Here is a 22,036-nt window from a genome sequence, read left to right as displayed (position 1 = left end):
ACTTTGCGTTCGCTCGCGAAATGTTTTGCATTCCCCAGAGAAACTTTGCGTTCGCTCGTGAAATGTTTTGCATTCCCCAGAGAAACTTTGCGTTCGCTCGTGAAATGTTTTGCATTCCCCAAAGAAACTTTGCGTTCGCTTGAATAATGTTTTGCTTTCTCAGATAAACTTTGCATTCGCTATCAAAATATTTTACATTTGCCTGAGGAACATTACATCCACTCGCAAAGAACAAAATGTTTTGCTAGCGAAACCAAAGTTTCTCGGGGGAACGCAAAAACATTCACGAGAGAACATAAAAGCATTAAAATATAATTTTTCCCTCTCATATCATATTTTTTCCCATACTTCCTGACAGAACCTTTCAGCGTTTGTCTGTAAACAGTTCGCTGGAATTGTGGTCTGTTTGAGCACCAAACGTTGCAGAAACAGGATGTGGTCGACAAATTAACTGAAATCTGCCATTAAGGTGTGTTTGTGTACATTCACAACAGTCTTTAACAGTCACTTGACACACAGTCATCATATCACTGACGGTTAATGTTTTCACTCTAACTGAAAATTCACTTCCTTCATCAAACATTTATGTCTGATTTATTTGTATTGTTCATTACCTATAATATCAACTTGCATGTTTTGGAATCAGTTGATGTGTTTGCATTTCCATTTAAAATACTGTGTGTACAGTCCTTCACAGCAGCCCTTCACAGACCCACAATCCTGCTGTGCTCAGCTCTGGTGTCGTGAGGAACAGCGGTTTAACAGTGGAGACGCTGTTTCAGTCCTAATTGCCTTTCAAATGGGGCTGCACATGCATGAAGGGCAGAGAAACATTCACGAGAGGAGAACAGCGAGACTTTAAACTCACGTGTGACTGGTGCATGATGGGAAATGACTGACAGGGGTCAATCAGCCGTAAAAAACAGGTATTTCATTATTACATACTGATGTTAATTCATCAGGGATCTTCCTATCCAAGACTGAAGCGGTGCTGTAGGCCACACAGGCGTCCTCTAAAGACGCATCATCTCTGTTTCCCATGATGCAGCAAATGACACGTCTGAATTATTTCTCATGTGACATCATAGATGTATTTAAATGCACCAATATAATGGTGATATTGACTAACAAATATTTTATCTAAACATTTAATACATTAAAAAAAATAACAAATTATATTTTTAATAATGCACAAATATTACAGTACATAGTAATATTGGTTGCCAAATGTTTACCTATTATTTTTTTAATTTAATAATTTTATAATAACTTAGTTTTATATTATGCCAACTTGTGCCCTATAATCATTTATATTTCTAAATGCACCAATATAAGGATGCATAGTAATGCTAACAAATATTTTAACTAAACATTTTAATACATTTGAAAAAAATAATAATGTTTTTATAACTTATATTTATATTTATACAAATGTAAATATTTAAATGCACTAATGTAACTAATTTAATTAGTTTTATATAGTATAGTATAGTATATAGTTTTATTAGTTAATTTAATGTCTCAAATTTCTAAAGCACTCAGGAGTGAAATGGCTCAAACAGTCATGACCTCTTTGATATTTCTCATCTTTCGAAGTGCAAAAATTCGAGTCAGCGGGCCGCGACTGTGTGATGGTCAGATTCAGAGGTTTTTATGGTGATTATTAAAGATCGGATCATTATTTTCCAGACGAGGTGTTTTCATTATAGCTCTTAGTTCATGGAAATATAGCTTGTGACTCTCTTGATGCAGAATTTGCTTGCAAACGATGGTCTGGAGCAGGAATCGACTGTTGTGCCCTCTTTCTGTCTCGTTTCATCGTCCTGTTTTTCCTTGTTTGTATTTTATTGCGATTCAAGAGGACATTTTTGACTGTGGGGAGAATAAAACAGGCAGGAGTCTGAGATCAAGCCAGAGGATCCTGTCTGATGTGATCTGTGCCCGAGGGACTCTGACATATGGAAGACATCACTTATCCGGCGAGTCCGGAGAGAAATCATCAGGCCTGTAAACACGGCGCAACGACAGCACCCACTAATTTTGTCCCCTTACTGATGTCAGGGCCAGACTGTGTGTTTTATGGTTTCTCATAACCTCCGCTTGTCATTTCGCTGCGTTTTGTTGGTTTGTCTTTGTGAATTTATGGAAAGGTTATTTGGGGTGAGTTACCCTGCTGAAACGACCCGCTCAGATCCGGTCCAGACCTGTTTAAGCCGGTTCAGTCAACCAGCATAATTATTCAGTTTAGCAGCCAAACACTGTGAGCTCATCACAAATACAAACAAGACTTTAATAATTACAACACCTCATCAATTTACAGCTGTAAATGTATTTTCCATTCATTTAAAACACATTTTTTTGTCTTTAGAGAAATTGTATTATTTAGCTTTAAATATTATGGAAAAATAATATAGAAATATAATTATAAGTCAGAAATATAGAAAAAAAAAATACTCCCATTGTTGAGATGACAAAAATGTGTATTTATATTTATGAATTTCATTACACATTTAATATTTAATATAGCTACATGATATATTTAAATAAGAATAATTACATAATTATTATAATTATAATTAAATATAATTATAAATATAAAAATATAATTATATATATATATATATATATATATATATATATATATAGCTGTATTAAATATTAAATGTGCAATGAAATTCATAAATATACATAAATATAAATATACATTTTTGTTATCTTGACAATGGGACTATTACTGTCTAATGTGATAATAATAAGCTGTTTTAGTAGTCATTCAGTTCAGCAGTTAAACTAATTTTGTGAGCTCAGAATTACAAACAAACATTTGAATCATTAATTTAAAGCACAAATAAACTCTAAACAGTTTGCATTTGTGTATGGATCTGTAGTTGTTGGTCTGTTTACAGCTCTCCTCAAAGTGGTTTAAGCGTGATGGTGATGCTGGGTTTGCGCCGCCATTCGCTTTTAATTGCCTGCTTACATGCAGCTAATCAGATCTCAGTGTAAGTGCCACCGCTGCAGATATTACTCAGGCTCGACACGTATAGCGATCGATTTGATCCCTCTCCGCCTCATTCACGGAGGGGGCGACTCGTCATCTTGATTTACAGACCTCTGAGTGCTCTTAGTGGGCTTTGCTGGTCATTATTATGGGAAAATATTTTCATCTAAATACCAGACAGGTATAAACTATGTGAGGTTTTGTGAATGTGGAGAGCGAGAGTCAGAAAACCCAAAAGCATTTGTGTGGAATTTGACAAGTTACGGAAGCTGCTGTGCCTGACATGAATGAGACTGAATCCCTGTAAAGACACTGGCTGAATTCAGATTAGCATACTACTTGCATTTCTTTCATATCTTAATGTGGCAGAAATAGTAACACTAGTATGCAAGTAAGCTATTCCGATTACAGCCATTATGCATTTAATCTTATAGTGCATTATACACTAATTACATGTTTGGAAAAGCATACTACACTAAAAATGTTTATTTTAACCCAGCGATTGGGTTGTTTTAACACAGCGGTTGGGTTAAATGTTTGCCCAACCTGCTGGGCAGTTTTATTTAAATCAACTCTTGTTTAAAAATTACTGTATGGTCAGCTTAAAATTAACCCAAAATAGGCTGGAAATTAAAAATCAGACACATAATTACTAGAGGCAACAATAATAATCAAAAGGTGATCATTTATTAATAAGCAACTTAATAAATGTTAATTTCCAACCTATTTTGGGTTCATTTTAATCAAGCAATACAGTAATTTTTAAACAATAGTTAAAATAAAACTACCCAGCAGGTTGGGCAAACATTTAACCCAACCACTGGGTTAAAACAACATCGCTGGGTTTGTCCATATTTAACCCAGTTGGGTTATTTTTAACCCATGTATATATATATATATATATATATATATATATATATATATATATATATATATATATATATTTAAATCATTTTTTAAAATAATGTAAAAGGGTCATGTGACAGTGTTTATGGTTGCATACTGCTTTTTTTATATTTTTAGAAACAAGTATTGCAGACTTATTTGGAGAAATAAAAACAGACGCAATTGAGATCATTTTTGACACAGTAAAAATGTTCATTCTTCGAAGTAAAGGTTCTATATGGAACCTTCAAAGGTTCCGTCAGGCGCTTCATATATAGAACCTTTTAGGGGCTCCATCATAGGATCATTTTATGAATTTAGTTTTAATTGATTTTGTTTTGATTCAGTTTTATGAAATAAACAGTTCATAAATATACTTTATCTCTATAAAAAAATTAAAGAACCCACTAAACATGAAAGTATTATGTAATCAAAGACTTTTCTCCTTATATAGAACCTTTTTGGCATTAAGGGTTCTTTAAAATCGAGTCAAGAACCCTAGAGCTCTATATAGAACTCCACTGAACCTTCTTCTGGTTTTAAGCTTAAACTCACTTCATTTTTGATACATTTTAAAGAAAAAAAAGACTATCTGAAGTACATGTGTCTTGTTTTAAGAATGTTTAGATGTTTGTACTCAAAAAGAAAAAAGTACTGAGTAAGAAAATATCTTTTTGCAGGTGGAACAGTTTACATAACTTGTGCTTCTCTTATGGGTAGATTCCAAGCTTGTCCCAGAAGTCACAGATGTCGTTGCGTGATCCTGCCTGAGCGTGGGTGTGCGTCGTGAGGTTCATGATCAGCCAGCCGCTGTTAGCCGTGTAGCGTGGCCACGCCGGAGGACGCTGCTGTCGACAGAACACGCTCATGTCGGTGTGTGACCCGGGGTCAGCCGCGTGGGCGAACGCACCCCAGTAGCACAGCATGCGATTGGACAGCAGTCGCTCAGGTTGAGTCATAGTGAAGTTTGCCACCACGGCCGAGTCGAACAGGAAGGGCAGCTCTGCGCCGTGACACGCGTGATGGTAACAGAACGTCAAGCCCGACCACACGCGAGGATCGCTCGCTACGTGATCGAACACATACATCCACACGGAGCTGCCGGACAACACGCCGGCACGGGCGGCTCTCCGGGACGGACACAGGAAGATGTAGTCTGTCACAATCTGAAGGGACAAAAAAATAAGTAGATATATATCAGAGATGCATTTATATTGATCAAACATACAGTAAAAATTGTGAAATATTACAATTTAAAATAGCTGTTTAAAAGCTCATTTCTACCACATAAGAAAAAAATTCATGCTTTTGTAAAGCATAATTATGAGATGTTGAAATTATGACTTAAAAAGTTGAAGTTATGACTTAAAAAATTTAAATTATGACTAAAAGTCATGAAGTTGAAAATGACAAAATTTGAAGTTATGACTTAAAAAGTGGAAATTATGACTTAAAAAAAAGACATAATTATGACATAAAAAGTCAAAATTGTGACATGGTATGACATAGTGTGTCATAATATCGACTTTTTATGTCATAATTATGATTTACAAAAAATAACTGGCAGAAATAGGGTTCCAAAGATTTCTTTTTGAATATATGTTAAACTAATTTTAACATATATTCATATTATAACATTATAACATATTTTAACATATATATATATATATATATATATATATTATAACATTATAACATATTTTAACATATATTCATATTATAACATTATAACATATTTTAACATATATTCATATTATAACATTTTAACATATTATAACATATATTCATATTATAACATTATAACATATTTTAACATATATTCATATTATAACATTTTAATTCCTGTGATCAAAGCTGAATTTTCAGCATCATTACTCCAGTCTTCAGTGTCACATGATCCTTCAGAAATCATTCTAATATGATGATTTCCTTCTCGAGAAACATTTCTGATAACTATCAAAGTTGAAAACAGTTGAAAACTGCTTTATATTTTTGTGGAAACCATTCAAGAGAACAGCATTTATAAATTATAAATGTCTTTACTGTTTGATCAATTTAATGTGTCCTTGCTGAATAAAAGCATATATATTAGATGTTTCACCAGTGATAGTGATAGTGATAGTTATTTATTTTTTCTTCTTAGAATTATCGAATGGACTTGTGCTTCTTTTCATCAGCCAATCAGTGTCATTATGACATCGTCATCTTGTGGCTCTATAGAGATACGGCAAGTCACATGACACTGACAGCTCAGGCGCCACCGTTGAGATGAATGGAAATGCTAACCGATCCGTTTCTCCAGGTATATTAAACTTAACTGAGCACAGTGAACTAGACTTTGATTGTTGAAGTCTGGCTCTGGGCGTCCGTGTTCAGTCTCTTCATTGATTTGGCTTTGTGAATCCAAGTCAATTCCTCTAGGCACGACTTCACATTTAAGACCCGCGGGACAGGACGACATTAGCTCTGTGTCTGTGAACATCCTCTTGAACATCAGCATATTGAATATGATGAGTTGAGATAGCCGTGAAGGGTAAACATTCAGTGTGCTGCGATGTGTTTAGCTGTGTCAGTGCAGGCTGATCAGTGCTTGTTTAGAGCTTTCATCACGTCGCTGCAGGTTAAATATCTCTATCTGTTACCTGGTAACCAAACACTCATCAGATAGAGAACACACACACACACACACACACACACACACACACACACACACACATAAATGGAAGGCACCCATTCCCTCCCACACACACACACACACACACACACAGAATACACCGCCTGCGGTCTAAAACTCTCTTCACGGACACGGATCACTTTCAGCACAACACAAACACACACTGACTTTCTGTCTTGGCATAAATAGTGCAACAGAGTTATTTTAATATTACATACTGTTCTAGTATTTATTAATATTATTTTTAATAAATTAATATAAATTATTTAATAATTTATTCATATTTTATAAATTATCATAGTTTATCATTTTTATTTTTTATAAATATTTATACATTATTTTTTACTATTTTTATGCAATTATCTTTATATTTTCAGATTTTAAGTTTACTATTATAGTGTTTATTAATATTATTTTTATAAATTAATATTCATTATTTAATAATGTATTCATATTTTATAAATTATAATAGTCATTTTTAATTTTTAGAAATATTTATAAAAAAATTCTATTTTTATATAATCATTTTTAGAAAATGTATTAATGATTTTTTTTTCTATTTTTATGCAATTATCTTTATATTTTCACATTTTAAGTTTAAGTAATTTTCTTGTAATTTCATCATTTTCTTTAGTTTTTGTTTTATTAATATTTCTATTTTTATTTAGCTTTAGTCATTTCAGTACTTCAACTTACTTTAATTCTGTTTTATTTCTATAGCGCTTTTCACAATAAACATAATATCTTAATATCTTCATGCCTAATAGATGCATTTAGCAGATTAAAACGACTTAGTTTTAGTAATTTTAGTACTAAAACTTGAAAAATTTCTTTTTTAAGTGTATGTTTTTCTTGTAATATTTATATATTATTTCAGCTTTATTTCAATTAACGAAAATGACTTGTAATAGAAACACAGAATAACTCGTTAAAAATAAGAGATCTTGATGTGCATACTATCCATCCTAAATAAATGTGATATTAGTAATGTCCTGTACTTACCTTTTTCAGGTAAGTATGCTTTTGAATTGGGATGCAGGCATTAATTGAAGGCTCAGATGAATTCTCCACTCTACACACTGAGTCACAGCGCCCTCTTGTGCACGGCAGAGAAGAATTTAAAATGCTTCTTAATTGGAATCTTTTGCAAAATTCAGAACTGCATAATAGCATAATATTTTTATTACTTCAACTATAGCTTTCTATGACAGAAATAGTGAGAGTAGTGTGCTAGTGTGTGCTTTCGAATTCAGCATTTGTCTTTTTCACTTTCACATCCTTTTTAGTCATAATGGAGATTAAAAAGTGGAAATCATGAGATAAAAAGTCGAAATTGTGTCTTTTGTCATAATTTTGACTTTCTAATGTCATAATTTTGTCTTTTTATGTCAGAATTTCAAATTTCTGTCATAATTATGCCATAATTTTGACTTTTTAAGTCAGGATTTTGATTTTTTAATGTCATAATCATTACATTTTAAGTCAGAATTTAGTATGTCATAATTATTTTAAAAACATACTTAAGAAGCAATATTGCAGTTCTCTATTATAGTAACCCATTTTATGACATACTATGTCATAATCATGAGCTAAAAAGTTAAATTATGACATACTAAGTCATAATTATAAAAATGTAATTATGACTATTAATTATGGATAATAATGGAGATTAAAAAGTTAATATTATGAAATACATAGTAGAAACTGACTTTAATGTCATAATTTCGACTTTTTGGCATAATTACATTTTAAGTCAGAATTTCAGCTCAACTCATATTTATGTCTTAGTATGTCATAATTATTTTAAAAATTTACCTAAGAAGAAAAATTGCAATGCTCTATTATAATAACCCATTTTATGACATAATTATGAGATAAAAGTCTCCTTCCCAGGTCACTAAGTCATAATTATAAAAATGTAATTTTTATGTCTGACTGTAATTTCTATGTCTGACTGTAGGTCAGAATTTCACCTTAGGTCATAATTTTGTAATAATATGTCATAATTATTACATTTTAAGTCATAATTTCAACTTAGTATGTCAATTTCAACATTTTATCTCATAATTTTGACTTAGTATGTCGTAATTATTTTTAAAAAATATGCCTAAGAAGCAAAATTTCAATGCTCTTAAATTAGTAACCCATTTTACTTCCATAAAGTGATTTTTTTTTTCAAGCAGAAATCTATGTTAGCAGAAATACAGATGCACTTCACACTTTTAAGAGCCTCCAAAAAAAGATATGAAGCTATAATACCATATACTAGGCTATAATATGACAAAATCTTAGATACTTTTTAATGGCCATCAGTGGAGAAAGATGCTTTTTGACAGCAAAATGCTGTAAAAATTAGATTCTGTCCATCAGATTGGTGAAAAGTAAATGACAAATTGCTGAAAAAATAGAGGGATTGATGATGTCATCTGAAAAGGAAAGCCATGTGAGAGATGGAGCACGTTTTACATTTCGATGAAAGATCAGATGTGTGCTCGGCACTGATTTTGTGAGGCTAACCTGAGCCAGCATGTCCCTGTGGTCTGTGTCTGTGTAGAGCGGCAGGTATTTGCGCAGGATTTTGATGGTGTGTTGTTTGAAGATGGCCGTCGTGTAGACGGTGCATTCGACCGCTGACACGGGCTTAGTGAAGACGCCGTACACAAAGATCACGCCTTCTTCTGAGGTGGTCCCTGAAACACACACAATAACACGTGAGCATTTCATGTTGACTTTGAACTGATTCTGTCTGGTGGAAGATTGTACCGAGCAGCACGGGTTTCTCCTTCTGCCAGTGTCCTTTCTGAAAGGCGCTCACTGACTGCTCCTTGATCAGCTCCCCGTCGATATACGGCCCCCAGCTCTCAAACACCTCCAGAAAGCGGAAAGGATTCACCACCTTTGAGCCTGGGGACACAGCGAACATTTAATATGATCTCTGTCTAATCTGTGCACTAGGTGGTTGTTCTGACAAACATGGAGGAGACGAGGATTACTGGATTTGATCTGTGCGTTCAGCACCGCCTGAGGACTGAGAGACAGGAGACACTCCATGTCCAACACCGAGCAGTTGGCCATCTTTGCAAAGTTCTTCCCCAGCTTCAGAGACTCGTGCCTGAGGAGACACATCAGTGTTTGAAGGCATGACACGGATCTGATACATGTGTGTGTGTGTGTGTGTTTACCGTGTTTTCAGAGGAATGGAGAAGGGTAAACTCTGGAAAACGGCCTGTCTGAAGAGCGGTTTGCTGCTCTGGATCATCAGATGTAGACTGACCGACTGAGCACCTGCGCTCTCGCCAAAAAGAGTCACCTGATGAATTCACACAGACACACACTCGTGACCATTATTGTCTCATAAAGTCTTGAGACATTTTATTTTATCTTTGAATAAATTTAATGCAATCATGTCCATCTTCACTCAAAAAAAAAAATAAAAATAAAAAATCTGTTTAAATCATTATTTAGCATAAAGGAAATCAAGGATATTTTAGTATAATTTAGATTTTTTATTTACATTTCATACTAATTTCTTATTGTAATGTGAACATAAATTATCTTTTTACTTTTATCTTTTTATAAATTATCTTTTGCTTTGCAATTATTGAGAATTAATGTCACAATGCAAAAAATCTAAACTTTAAGAATAGCTTTATTTTTAAAGCAATATATATGAATAAATTATTAAAAAAATATTGAATTAAATGGGAATTTAATTTGTGTGTGTCTATCTATCTATCTATTCACGATTGGGTTGTTTGAACCTAGCAGTTGGATTAAATGTTTGACCAAACCGGCTGGATAGTTTATTTGAAGGATTAGTTCACTTTCAAATTAAAATTTCCTGATAATTTCCACACCCCCATGTCATCCAAGATGTCCATGTCTTTCTTCAGTCGAAAAGAAATGAAGGTTTTTAATGAAAACATTCCAGGATTATTCTCCTTATAGTGGACTTCAATGGACTCCAAATGGTTGAAGGTCAAAATGACAGTTTTAGTGCAGCTTCAAAGGGCTTTAAACGATACCAGACGAGGAATAAGGGTCTTATCTAGAGAAACCATTGCTCATTTTCTAAAAAAATAAAATAAAGTGTATTACTGCCCTCCTCAGGTCAAAGTTTGAACTAATTGTCATATACAATATGCTAGTGCAAGTATGTAACAATTAGTTCAAACTTTGACCTGTGGAGGGCAGTAATACACTTAGCAGTGTCTACACTGCTGGAATTCTAAAAGAGAAGAAGAAGAAGAGAACTAGTTCAAGATGAGCATTTATGGTTAAAACCGTAAACGTATATAATTTTTTTTTTTTTTTTTTAGAAAATTAGTGATGGTTTCTCTAGATAAGACTCTTATTCCTAAACGCTTTGAAGCTGCACTGAAACTGTAATTTTGACCTTCAACCGTTTGGAGTCCACTGAAGTCCACTATAAGGAGAAAAATCCTGTAATGTTTTAATCAAAAACCTTCATTTCTTTTCGACTGAAGAAAGAAAGACATGAACATCTTGGATGACATGGGGGTGAGTAAATTATCAGGAAATTTTAATTTGAAAGTGAACTAATCCTTTAAATAAACAACCAGCCGGTTTGGTCAAACATTTAACCCAACTGCTAGGTTCAAACAACCCAATCGCTGTGTTTGTCCATTTTCAACCCAACTTTGGTTGTTTTTAACCCAGCTTTATTTCAAATACACAAGTGACGATATATTTATTCTATTATCTACATTTATCATAAGTGTGCTGCAGTTTTGTCGCTGTCGCTTTAAATGCGCGAGATCCTTAAAGCAGGATGGATTCTGATTGGCTGTCAATGTTTTTGTCGGTCATCAGCTGGAAAAACCGTTATGACCGTTAGTTGTGTTGTGGACTCCAGAGATATACAGGTGTACTCTGGCCTTTAGACATGGTTTCGGGATTTGCTCCTTTATAAATAAGTTTCTTAAAGTTCTCACTTTGCTCGGGTCTCCTCCAAACACGGCGATGTTCTGTTGCACCCAGAGTAAAGCCGCCTGCTGATCCAGAATCCCATAATTCCCCACCGCTGATGTCCTCGGGTCTTTTCCTGACACTAGAAAGCCGAAAGCCCCTGCAGAGAGACAGATTCAGCGGTGTGTTCCTGTCTTATTTTACAGTCAGTGTCTCAGAGTCTCACCCAGGCGGTAGGCGACGCTCACGACCACCGTTTGAGTGAAGTTACTGATGTAACGCCCATCGTAAAGCGCTTTGGAGGCGGAGCCCGCGATGAAATCCCCGCCGTGGATCCACACCATGACGGGCAGCGGCTTCAGCAGCGGAGCCGCGAAGTTCACGCTCAGAGGAACAAAGACGTTCAGGTACAGACAGTCTTCACTCACCTGACGAGATAAAATACTGTTAAAAATAAATATTCTGTCATTACTTAACTTACTCTATATGTTGTCCCTATGACTGAAGTCAAATATTACAAATATTGTGTCACAATGACGCATTCACACACTGACACACATAAAAGAGAAATATTGTAACGTTATCCCACTAATGAACATTAAAGTAGCTAAATAAATATATTTATAAGTATGTTTATATTAATAATCTATATTTTAAACGGTCTCGTTGTAATACAAAATAGTCATTCTGTGTTTTTCCACCAGGGGGTGCTATCATACAATATGTATAGTACAACATACAGTTTAGTACATATAGTTCAATACTACATTATATAGTACAATAAAGTAATATATATATATATATATATATATATATATATATATATATATATATATATATATATATATATATATAATTGTAATGCAACAAATATATAATTCATATTTATTTAAAAAAATCATTGATTGTAATGGGAATTTAATGTCGATTTAATGTATTTGTGTATTAATTTCTTATTGTAATATGAGCATAAATTGTCTTTTTTTATTTTTATCTTTTTATATATTATCTTTTGCATTGCAGTTACTGAGAATTAATATCACAATGCAAAAAATGAAGAATAGTTTTATTTTGAAAGCAAAATAATGATTATTCATATATATATATATATATATATAATATGTATATTTATTATGTGTGTGTGTGTATTTGTGTGTGTGTATATATATATATATATATATATATATATATATATATATATATATATTATACATATGTATATTATATCATTTAATAAAAATAATTTATTTAAATTAATAGGAATTTGATGTGTGAGATATATATATATATATATATATATATATATTTAATGGGAATTGAATTGAATTAAATATGAATATATTTGAATATTGGTGTCAAAATGTGCTTTAATTGTCATGTAAAAAATGTCAAAATGTAATGTAAATCAAAATGATACTAAAAATAGCCTTCATTTTTTATGAAAAATAATAACAATAGTTAAATAGCAAACAAACAATAAATATGAAGTTTAGATTTTATTTTTCTTTTAATTTATGTGGGGGAAAATTTATGTTTTCATGAAATTTTATTACTAAAAACAAACAAACAAACAAATAAAATAGAATAGAACAGAATCATTTTCAGGTCTTTATGGAATAACAGATTTTATATATCTATTATGTGAATATATTATATAAGTGTAATTTACATGGCCAATTAACCTAATTCTGTTTAATCCAGAGAAATTACTTAAAATAACTAAAGGTCTTAAGTTAAGGTCTTGATTTTTATGGAACCCAAAACAGCTGAAATGGTTTTGCTGATCTTACAAGCCCCAGAATCAGTAATGTCCCACCTGTCGTTGTGTCCCGCTCACCTTCTTGGGACACTCATCAGAAATGGGTCCGATGCAGGCCTGCATGCACGCCGCTCTGGGATAGGTGGCGTCGCGCACCCCTCTCCACGGCGTGACGGGCCGGGGTGGTTTCCAACGGTACGTTCCCACAGGTGGATCGGCGAACGGGATCCCATAAAACACATAAGACTTGTCCAGCGCCAGGCCCTGGATGGTCCCGTCTTTAATCAGCAGTTTGGGCCCAGTAGCAGTTTGAAGGTCCTTGATGAGGGGCTGATCTGGGATCAGCACTGCTGGAGACACACTGCGCAGTAAAGCCGCCAGCTTCATCTGCTCCTCTGTACTGGATCCAGTGCTGATCAACACAGACGCCAGCACACACACACCCAACACACACCTGTACGGACGCATAGTCACTCCTGCTTCTGCACTTCTGGATGTTCAGGACGGACTGATGCATCCCGCTGTCCCATAATTCCTCAGTTTGAGCTGCATAAGCACTTGTGACTCTTATTATGCTGCACACTGGGACTCTGTTTTGTGTGTGTGTGTGTGTGTGTGTGTGTGTGTGTGTGTAATGACAAGCAGACTGTCTGTACTTTAGAAAATTAAATCACATCGATTCCCTTGACGTTCATCGTTGGATACGACAAGTTGAGTCAGTGATTTGGACTATTAAAAAAGATGAAATTAAGAAGAAAATGATTTTTTTAACTATATATGTATCCATACACATTCACACACATATAGATACAGTATGTGTATGTTATTGTAATTAATGGGTGGGTCATGAATTTTTAACAACCTATGACTGAACATTTATATATTATTTGTAATTTAATATATATATAACCTAATGACTGCACAGCATGTAATTATTACAATTACAATTAAGGAATACATAATTATTATACTTATGTAAAAGTGTCATATATATATATGAATTATGCTGTTTAGTCATAGGTTATTAATCATTCATGACACCCAATAATTACAATAACAAACTGATGAGATAAAACTATCACTGTGCAGCAATAACATAATATTAAATAGTAAATAATTTTTCAGTGATTTAACTGAATTGAAAAAAATTCAAGAAAACAAAGTAATAATAATAATAATATTAATAATAAAATATTATAATTTAATATAGCAATTAATAAGACACTTTTACATGAGTATATTTATAATAATATATTTCTTAATTTTAATTGTAAAAATTATTTTATAATATATTAATTATTTTATATTAGGCTATATTAATGAAATTATATTATTTATAATTTAATATATATATATATATATATATATATATATAAATATATATATATATATATATATATATATATATATATATATATATATATATATTAAATTATAATAAATTAAAGGAAATTCAAATAAACAATATATTCTGAAAAGAAACATATTCATATATAGCAGTAGTTTTGTCAAATGGAATATTATTAAAGGTTTATAACAATAACCATGTAAATGATAGCTCCTCCACACCACCAGGCGGCAGTACACGCGCTACTTGTCGCGTGCTCATGACGACCAGACGCAGCGTCTGACGTCACTGCTAACGGCAGCAATGGCGGCCCCCACAGAAACCACGAGTGAAACGCCAACAAATAAAAAACAGAAAAAGAGCAAAAATACAGGTACAATTACACTTTGAAACCATTAATTATGCACAGTATTATCCTCACAGTGCGCTGTGACCTCGCGCTTATGATAAATGACCATATTAGCGGAGATGAATGACATGTTTGTGTGTGATTGCAGCTCGTGCAGAATTAAAGTTCTGTTTCATGTAGCTACAGTGATGTAATTCTTTATTAGTGTGCGTATTTTATTACTGTTTTAGCCAAACTTGGTTTATTCTGCGTTTGTTGTCTTCCACTTCTTCGTTGCATTTCTCTAATTAATACATAGCCGATGTTTATAGAAAATAATTTGACAAAACAAACTTTTAGAATGGCGTGACTAAGTGGTTAAATCTCGTCCTGGTAACCAGATTGCTGATGTTTGAGCCCCATAGATGTACTAGTACAGGCTTGGTATGATATTAAATGTTACTACCGTGGTATTATACATATAATACAGTACTAAGTGATTTTCATGTTCGTGTACAAGGGTATTTACAAGCTGCTCCAAGGTGGATCATAATATTACATGCACATTTTGGGGAATAATCACATGGTAAAGTTCTTCTGATCCACGTAAAAGTGTTTACTAAATAACTAATCACTTACTAATCAATCTCTGGTCTTTTGTCTGAAATGTAGTGGATGAGACCGAACTGCTGACGGTACCAGATGGCTGGAAAGAGCCCAAGTTCACCCGAGAGGACAATCCCAAAGGTTTGCTGGAGGAGAGCAGCTTCGCCACACTTTTCCCCAAGTACAGAGAGGCGTACCTGAAAGAGTGCTGGCCGCTGGTGCAGAAAGCGCTCGGAGATGTGGTACGTGTCAGGAGAATCTTCTTTTGGTGTTTAAAATGTTTATAAGCTCACTGAATTAGTTTGTTTTCTTTTGATATCTCCTGCTGTTCTGTAGTTCATCAATGCCACACTGGACCTGATTGAAGGCAGTATGACGGTGCACACAACAAAGAAAACATATGACCCGTATGCAGTCCTCAGAGCGAGGGATCTCATCAAGTTACTGGCCAGAAGTGTGCCGTTTGAACAGGTATGAATTGTAATATATATAAATGCTGTTCTTTTGAACATTTTATTCATCAAAGAATCCTGTTTTTAAAGGATTAGTTCACTTAAAAATTCAAATTTCCTGATAATTTACTCACCCCCATGTCATCCAAGATGTTCTTGTCTTTCTTCAGTTGAAAAGAAATTAAGGTTTTTGAGGAAAACATTCCAGGATTTTTCTCCATATAGTGGACTTCAGCAGTTTCCAGTGGGTTGAAGGTCCAAATTGCAGTTTGAATGCAGCTTCAAAGAGCTCTACACAATGCTCAAGACAAGCATTTGTGGTTAAAAAGTATTTACATTTAATTTTTTTTTTTTTTTTTTTTTGAAAATGACTGATCATTTTGTTACAATAAGACCCTTATTCCCCGTCTGGGATCGTGTAGAGTCCTTTGAAGCTGCACTGAAACTGACATTTGGACCTTCAACCTGTTGAAGTCCACTATATGGGGAAAATCCTGGAATGTTTTCCTCAAAAACCTTCTTTTCGACTCAAGAAAGAAAGACATGAACATGTTGAATGACATGGAGGTGAGTAAATTATCAGGAAATTTTAATTCTGAAGCGAACTAATCCTTTAACATTGATGATAAAATATTTCAGCTTTGCATCACAGGAATAAATTACATTTTAAAATATATTCAAATAGAATACATCATTAAAAAATATTACCGACCCCAAACTAATTTCCCCCAACCTAAAATATTTTGTTAAACCTTCCTGTTCATTTCAGGCTGTAAGGATACTTGAAGACGACGTGGCTTGTGACATCATAAAAATTGGGACTCTTGTGCGAAACAGAGAGCGTTTTGTGAAGAGACGACAGAGACTGATTGGCCCCAAGGGCTCCACGCTGAAGGTGAGCAAAGATTTGGCTCAGTTTACAGCAATGTCACCCTTCATTTGTTCGTATTACACTTCACTTGTCATTAATTTTTATTCCCATTTAGTTCCATTTATTGATTTTCATTTAAACTTATCAATATTTACATTTTTAAGTGCATACATTTATGTACATTTTCCAATTCAACTTTTCACTCAAATAGTTTTGATAGTTTACATTTCTTTTCATTAATTTTGAAGGCTAAAACAGTTGCATTTTCACTGGTGGACTAATGTTCTTTGCTCTTTAGTCTTTACTTTTAAGAGATGTTTGTTGTATTGTGTGTTTTGATTTTGTTTCATTGCTGTTGCAGCTTTATAATGTGTGTCTTTTCATGTTTCAATGTTACAGTAAAATCTGCTTTGATTAAATCTTATTGTGTTGTTGTTTCAGGCACTAGAGCTTCTGACCAACTGTTACGTGATGGTTCAGGGCAACACGGTGTCTGCTCTCGGCCCGTACAATGGCTTGAAGGAGGTGAGACCTTCAGTGGCCTAATTTTAATAATTGAAAACTGTTCACCTTGAAAACTAACCGCACTAATCTGTTCAGTCATAATTACATGAATGTAAAGGAATCAGTTTGTGCTTCTCGCTTGTTTCTGCAGGTACGGAAAGTCGTGCTTGAGACGATGAAGAATATTCACCCCATTTACAACATAAAGGTACACAGAAGACTGTGTAATATTATAAAATATTCAGAGTAAAGAAAGAGCTGCATGATTCCGGATAAATTGAGAATCACAATTTTTTTTAAACGATTCACAATTCTGAGTGGACAACTAAACAAAATAGCAATTTGCTAGAGGGTCTGACAAAATGTTAATTGCTGCAGTCTATTTGAACATATTTAATTAATTTGATTACAATTTTTTAGTTGGCTTGAATGAATGATTCAATGACTCGCTCGTAAAGACTTCACTTGTTTCATTACTGGATGAATCAGTGTTTTTGAACATCTCTTGAATGGATGTTTCAATGACACACATTTTTTAACGGTCACTTGTCACCACCTTCTGGTGTAACAATGTCATTAATTGATACAATCTTTATTTGAAGCCTCAAGTTACTTTCAAACGGTGATTTTTCTCTATTTTGATCACTGCCGTAGACATCAGAGTTTATATCTGAACTATAAACTTTTTTCCCAGTACTTCTGTGTTAATATGAGTGATTGTAACACAGAAATAATGATACTGTGTGGTTGAAAATATTGTTTCATATCTATACATGACAACAGCTCTCTCTGGCTCAGCAGCAGATCTGAATGTTCACTGTCACAGTATTTGTCGACAAATGTGCAGCTTTAGTTATAAACTATATAAGGATAAGTTAGGATGGTCTGTAAATCAAAGAGGTTTTTTGTGACTCTAACAGCAATTGTGCTTGTGATTCAATCCTCTTCAGACATTAATGATCAAGCGGGAGCTGGCGAATGACCCGGAGCTGCGCACTCAGAGCTGGGAGAGATTCCTGCCCAACTTCCGCCATAAGAGTCTCTCCAAACGCAAGAAGCCCAAGAAGAAGACAGTCAAGAAGGACTACACGCCGTTCCCTCCGCCTCAGCCCGAGAGCAAGGTACGAACGCACTCTTCCCGAGAGAAATCATGTGCTATAGGAGCAATAAGCCACTCGAGGTGTGCGCTACAGGGATTTGATCACGAGTACAGGGTGTTTTTACACTCGAACACCCCCATAGTTGTGGTAAAATCACCGTGGACATTGGTTGTTTGTTTTCATTTATAAAATGGCGACAACAGCAATATGATAAAACATACAAATGTAATGTAAATAATTCTTAAGCCAATTAATAGTTTATTGTTTGGCAACACTTCACAATTTAAGATTAGTTAACTAACTAACACTAAAAATTACTTCTAGAGCTTTTATAAATCTTAGTTAATGTTAATTTAACCATTTACTAATATATTATTAAAAATAATTAGGGCCCGAGCACCGATGGTGTGAGGACCCTATTGGAATTGCTCCGTTTATTCTTCTTCTTCTTCTTCTTCTTCTCCTTCTTCTTCTTCTTCTTCTTCTTCTTCTCCAAAGTAAATCACATTTTTGAGGGCCTAAACGTACTCAAAAACTCATGAAACTTTGCACACGCGTCAGAAGTGGTGAAAATTTACGTCTGTTATGGGTCGCAGCATTAGGCGTGGCAAAATGGCTCGATAGCGCCATCTAACGTACAGCCCCTCTCGCTACATTTCACTAGGGTTTTGAAATTCGGTACACACATTTAGCAGCCCGATACCTACAAAAAAGTCTCTTGGAGCGAAATCCGAAACCGAACAGGAAGTCAGATATTTTGAATTAATTCACCGTTTTGTGCATTTTCCAGACGTTGTACTTTAACGAACTCCTCCTAGAGCTTTTAGGAGGAGTTCGTTCACATTCCTTTATGCCACGAAGTACCAAAAATGCTAGAAACACGTTAAATCATGCAACACTTGGCTGAGTGCTAATGTATGTGATTAACGCCACGAAAGAAACAGGAAGTTGTTGTAACTCAGGCATACAATGTCCGATCTGCTCCAAACTTCACATGTTCGATAATAGTCCTGGCCTGAAGACATCAACGGGGCAATATTCAGTTGCGGCCAAAGCGCCACCTGTTGGCCACAGGAAGTGTGGCATTTCGAAATGACTGGCATAATTCTCCTGTATTCGTACACTTACATGCATGTCGCCCACTGTTCACTGTTTTCCTAAGGCCAACGGGTGGTGGTAAGCCCGGGTGCAAGGGCCCTTTCATCGCTGCTTGCAGCTTTAATTTGTAGTTGTATCTGTTAATATTATTTAATGGACCTGAGCTAACATATTATCTAACATTAGTAAATAAATAAATATAACATGTATTACTTTTAGTTAATGTATTAACTAACATTATTAACTAATGGAACCTTATTGTAAAGTGTTACCAACTGTTTGTTTTTCATTTTTTTCACATAATATATATATATGTATGTATATATATATGTGTGTATATATATATATATATATATATATATATATATATATATATATATATATATATATATATATATATATACTCACACACACACACACACACACACACACATACATTCATTCATTCATATATATATATAATATGTATGTATATATATTAATTTATTAAAGTATAAAATAAAATGTATATAAATAAATTATAAATAATTTATAAATTGTTTAATTATAATAATAATATTAAATCTATAAATACATCCCTGGACATATAAATTACAATAATAATCAAGTTTTTTTTTTAAAAAAAGAAAAGCTAATTTTTAAGTTAAATGTTTTTCTGCACAGATTGATAAGGAGCTGGCAACCGGTGAGTTCTTCCTGCGAGAGAGCGAGAAGAGACGCAAGAAGATGACTGAAATTAAGGTGTGTTGGTTTTTATGAGATTTTGCACAGATGCAGTGACTGATGAGAGCTAGTTCACTCATAACCCCTTGTTCATTTCTTGGACTGAAGGTGAAACAGGCTGAAGCTTTATCCAAGAGACAAGAGCAGCGGAAGAAAGATTTCATTCCCCCTAAAGAGAAACCCGCCATGAAGAAGACCAAACCAGGTACGGCAAACACGACACATGTGAATGACCGCAAATACTTCACAACGCAGTATCTACTGAGACGTGCATCACGGTTCACTGCAAACTAGTCATGAATCATCAAATCATAAGTGGAGTGTTTTTGAAACCGTGAAGTGTCTAAATTCACTTTTGTCCAGAAGTGTTATTTTACTTTTTATTTTAGTTTTATTATAGTTTTATTAATATTGATTTTTGTTTAACTATACATATACATATACACACACACACATACACACACACACATTTATATTTATTTATATTTCTATTATATTTTTTCAGCTTTATTTCAGTTAACAGAAATGTTTTTAATAGTTTGTTTCAGTTAATGATAATAACCCTGGTCCAGAACAGCATCTCTTATTGCATATAATTATTATTATTAATAATAATAATAGTAACTGTTAAAATATATAAAATTATTATTCAAATGCTTAAATAATAAATTAAATATTTTTTCAAATAATGCAAAATCATTCAAATATATAAAATAAATATATATATTTAAATATAGTACATTTAGTGTGTGATTTTTATCCAGAGCAACTTATGCTAGCTGCATGTACTGAAGGTGATTTGGGTCAGAAGACTAGTAGTATTGATTAGTAATATGACTTTATAATGTGTAATTAATTCAAATGAATAAGCATGTGAACTCATGATATAATATTTATTATTCTCTTCTTTATAGCAACCACAGAAAACAAAATTGATATTCAAGCCATTAAAGAAAAAGTGAAGAAAGCAAAAAGTAAAAAGCTCGGAGCTCCTCCTGTAAACCCCGAGACACCTTCAGCGAAAGACGGCAAACGGAAGAAAGTCAAAAGCTAACTCGCGTTGATCGATCTGAACTCTGCTGATCTGACTGTGATCCTGGAGAAACACATTCAGACCATCACTGGACGCCTGTTCACCTGTTGTAATATTGTGTTTATTAGTCAATGTGTTTATATAAAAGATGTTTGATTTCATGCTTCGTCAACATCATTATAAAACCTACAATCGTATTTTAGATTTTGTCTTGTAGGAGACGAGGAAGATAAGATCGGAAAGATATGAAACACAAAACTGGACGTTGCTTTGGATAAAGATGTTCTGTATGAATGTTTGTCCTAAAACCGCCAGACGACAGGCGCTCATTGATCGTGTTACACACTTTAAGTATAATAATAAATATACTAGTTAGTGCAGTGTCTGTGTGTACTGTATATACAGTATGGACATTCATAGGCTATTAGATGACCTATTTAAGTCGACATTTTTCTTTTGTAATAGCTGAATTTGTGATGCATCTTCTTTCGTGCTGTTCATCAGGAGCAAAGAGATTTCTCTTTTTTTGTTACCCAGAATGCTTGGCACATTTCCCTTTTTGCTATTTTCTGCCTGTGCCAGCTGCTGCAATGAACACAAACCTTTTTTTCCCCACATGTAGGGCAGTGATTTGTCTGATATATGACTCGCTCGTTTAAACTGAAGGAACTAGAGATGCCAATTGAGGAAAAACATGTCAAGGTCACATTTCAACCCAGATGAAG

General features: G+C 33.9%; 2 protein-coding genes and 1 long non-coding RNA gene across 7 annotated transcripts in view; 2 read left to right on the top strand and 1 right to left on the bottom strand.

The window, feature by feature from the left end:
- The window catches only part of LOC125244674, a 43,503-nt gene extending 42,423 nt beyond the window's left edge, over positions 1 to 1,080 (top strand). For all 4 annotated transcript variants that reach the window (XR_007179352.1, XR_007179351.1, XR_007179349.1 and 1 more), the window contains 2 exons: positions 359 to 469; positions 688 to 1,080. This is a non-coding gene — a long non-coding RNA (uncharacterized LOC125244674). The remainder of the gene's footprint in view (positions 1 to 358; positions 470 to 687) is intronic.
- Positions 1,081 to 3,979: 2,899 nt separating this feature from the next.
- Positions 3,980 to 14,008, bottom strand: LOC125244635 (cholinesterase 1). 2 transcript variants are annotated; one of them, XM_048154774.1, is made up of 8 exons: positions 13,306 to 14,008; positions 11,716 to 11,917; positions 11,516 to 11,649; positions 9,743 to 9,870; positions 9,554 to 9,672; positions 9,324 to 9,464; positions 9,078 to 9,250; positions 3,980 to 5,052 (listed from the first exon to the last, which is right to left on the bottom strand). In XM_048154774.1, exons 1-8 carry the CDS (start codon positions 13,714 to 13,716, stop codon positions 4,597 to 4,599), a joined length of 1,764 nt encoding a protein of 587 aa, XP_048010731.1. In that variant the 5' UTR covers positions 13,717 to 14,008; the 3' UTR covers positions 3,980 to 4,596. The 2 variants fall into 2 exon arrangements, with proteins under 2 accessions (XP_048010731.1, XP_048010732.1); XM_048154775.1 differs by having other exon boundaries at positions 13,327 to 14,006.
- Positions 14,009 to 14,823: 815 nt separating this feature from the next.
- Positions 14,824 to 21,472, top strand: krr1 (KRR1 small subunit processome component homolog). The gene is made up of 10 exons (XM_048154782.1): positions 14,824 to 14,969; positions 15,597 to 15,772; positions 15,867 to 16,001; positions 16,752 to 16,877; positions 17,295 to 17,378; positions 17,509 to 17,565; positions 18,308 to 18,478; positions 20,219 to 20,296; positions 20,387 to 20,483; positions 21,193 to 21,472. Exons 1-10 carry the CDS (start codon positions 14,900 to 14,902, stop codon positions 21,330 to 21,332), a joined length of 1,134 nt encoding a protein of 377 aa, XP_048010739.1. The 5' UTR covers positions 14,824 to 14,899; the 3' UTR covers positions 21,333 to 21,472.
- Positions 21,473 to 22,036: the final 564 nt, after the last annotated feature.

Source organism: Megalobrama amblycephala, linkage group LG14 (assembly GCF_018812025.1).
Source record: "Megalobrama amblycephala isolate DHTTF-2021 linkage group LG14, ASM1881202v1, whole genome shotgun sequence".
Classification (NCBI taxonomy): Eukaryota; Metazoa; Chordata; class Actinopteri; order Cypriniformes; family Xenocyprididae; genus Megalobrama; species Megalobrama amblycephala.
This window is presented reverse-complemented; position numbering and strand designations above follow the sequence as displayed.

What these genes read in the sequence shown, in the direction of transcription:
- LOC125244635 (XM_048154774.1), bottom strand. Translation starts at nt 13,716, where the DNA reads ATGCGTCCGTACAGGTGTGTGTTGGGTGTGTGTGTGCTGGCGTCTGTG. An exon ending in GGAGAAACCCGTGCTGCTCG is followed by an intron (nt 9,251 to 9,323) that starts GTACAATCTTCC and finishes TGTGTGTTTCAG; the next exon opens with GGACCACCTCAGAAGAAGGC. An exon ending in ACAGGGACATGCTGGCTCAG is followed by an intron (nt 5,053 to 9,077) that starts GTTAGCCTCACA and finishes TTGTCCCTTCAG; the next exon opens with ATTGTGACAGACTACATCTT.
- krr1 (XM_048154782.1), top strand. Translation starts at nt 14,900, where the DNA reads ATGGCGGCCCCCACAGAAACCACGAGTGAAACGCCAACAAATAAAAAA. An exon ending in GAAGTGTGCCGTTTGAACAG is followed by an intron (nt 16,002 to 16,751) that starts GTATGAATTGTA and finishes TGTTCATTTCAG; the next exon opens with GCTGTAAGGATACTTGAAGA. An exon ending in CATGAAGAAGACCAAACCAG is followed by an intron (nt 20,484 to 21,192) that starts GTACGGCAAACA and finishes TCTTCTTTATAG; the next exon opens with CAACCACAGAAAACAAAATT.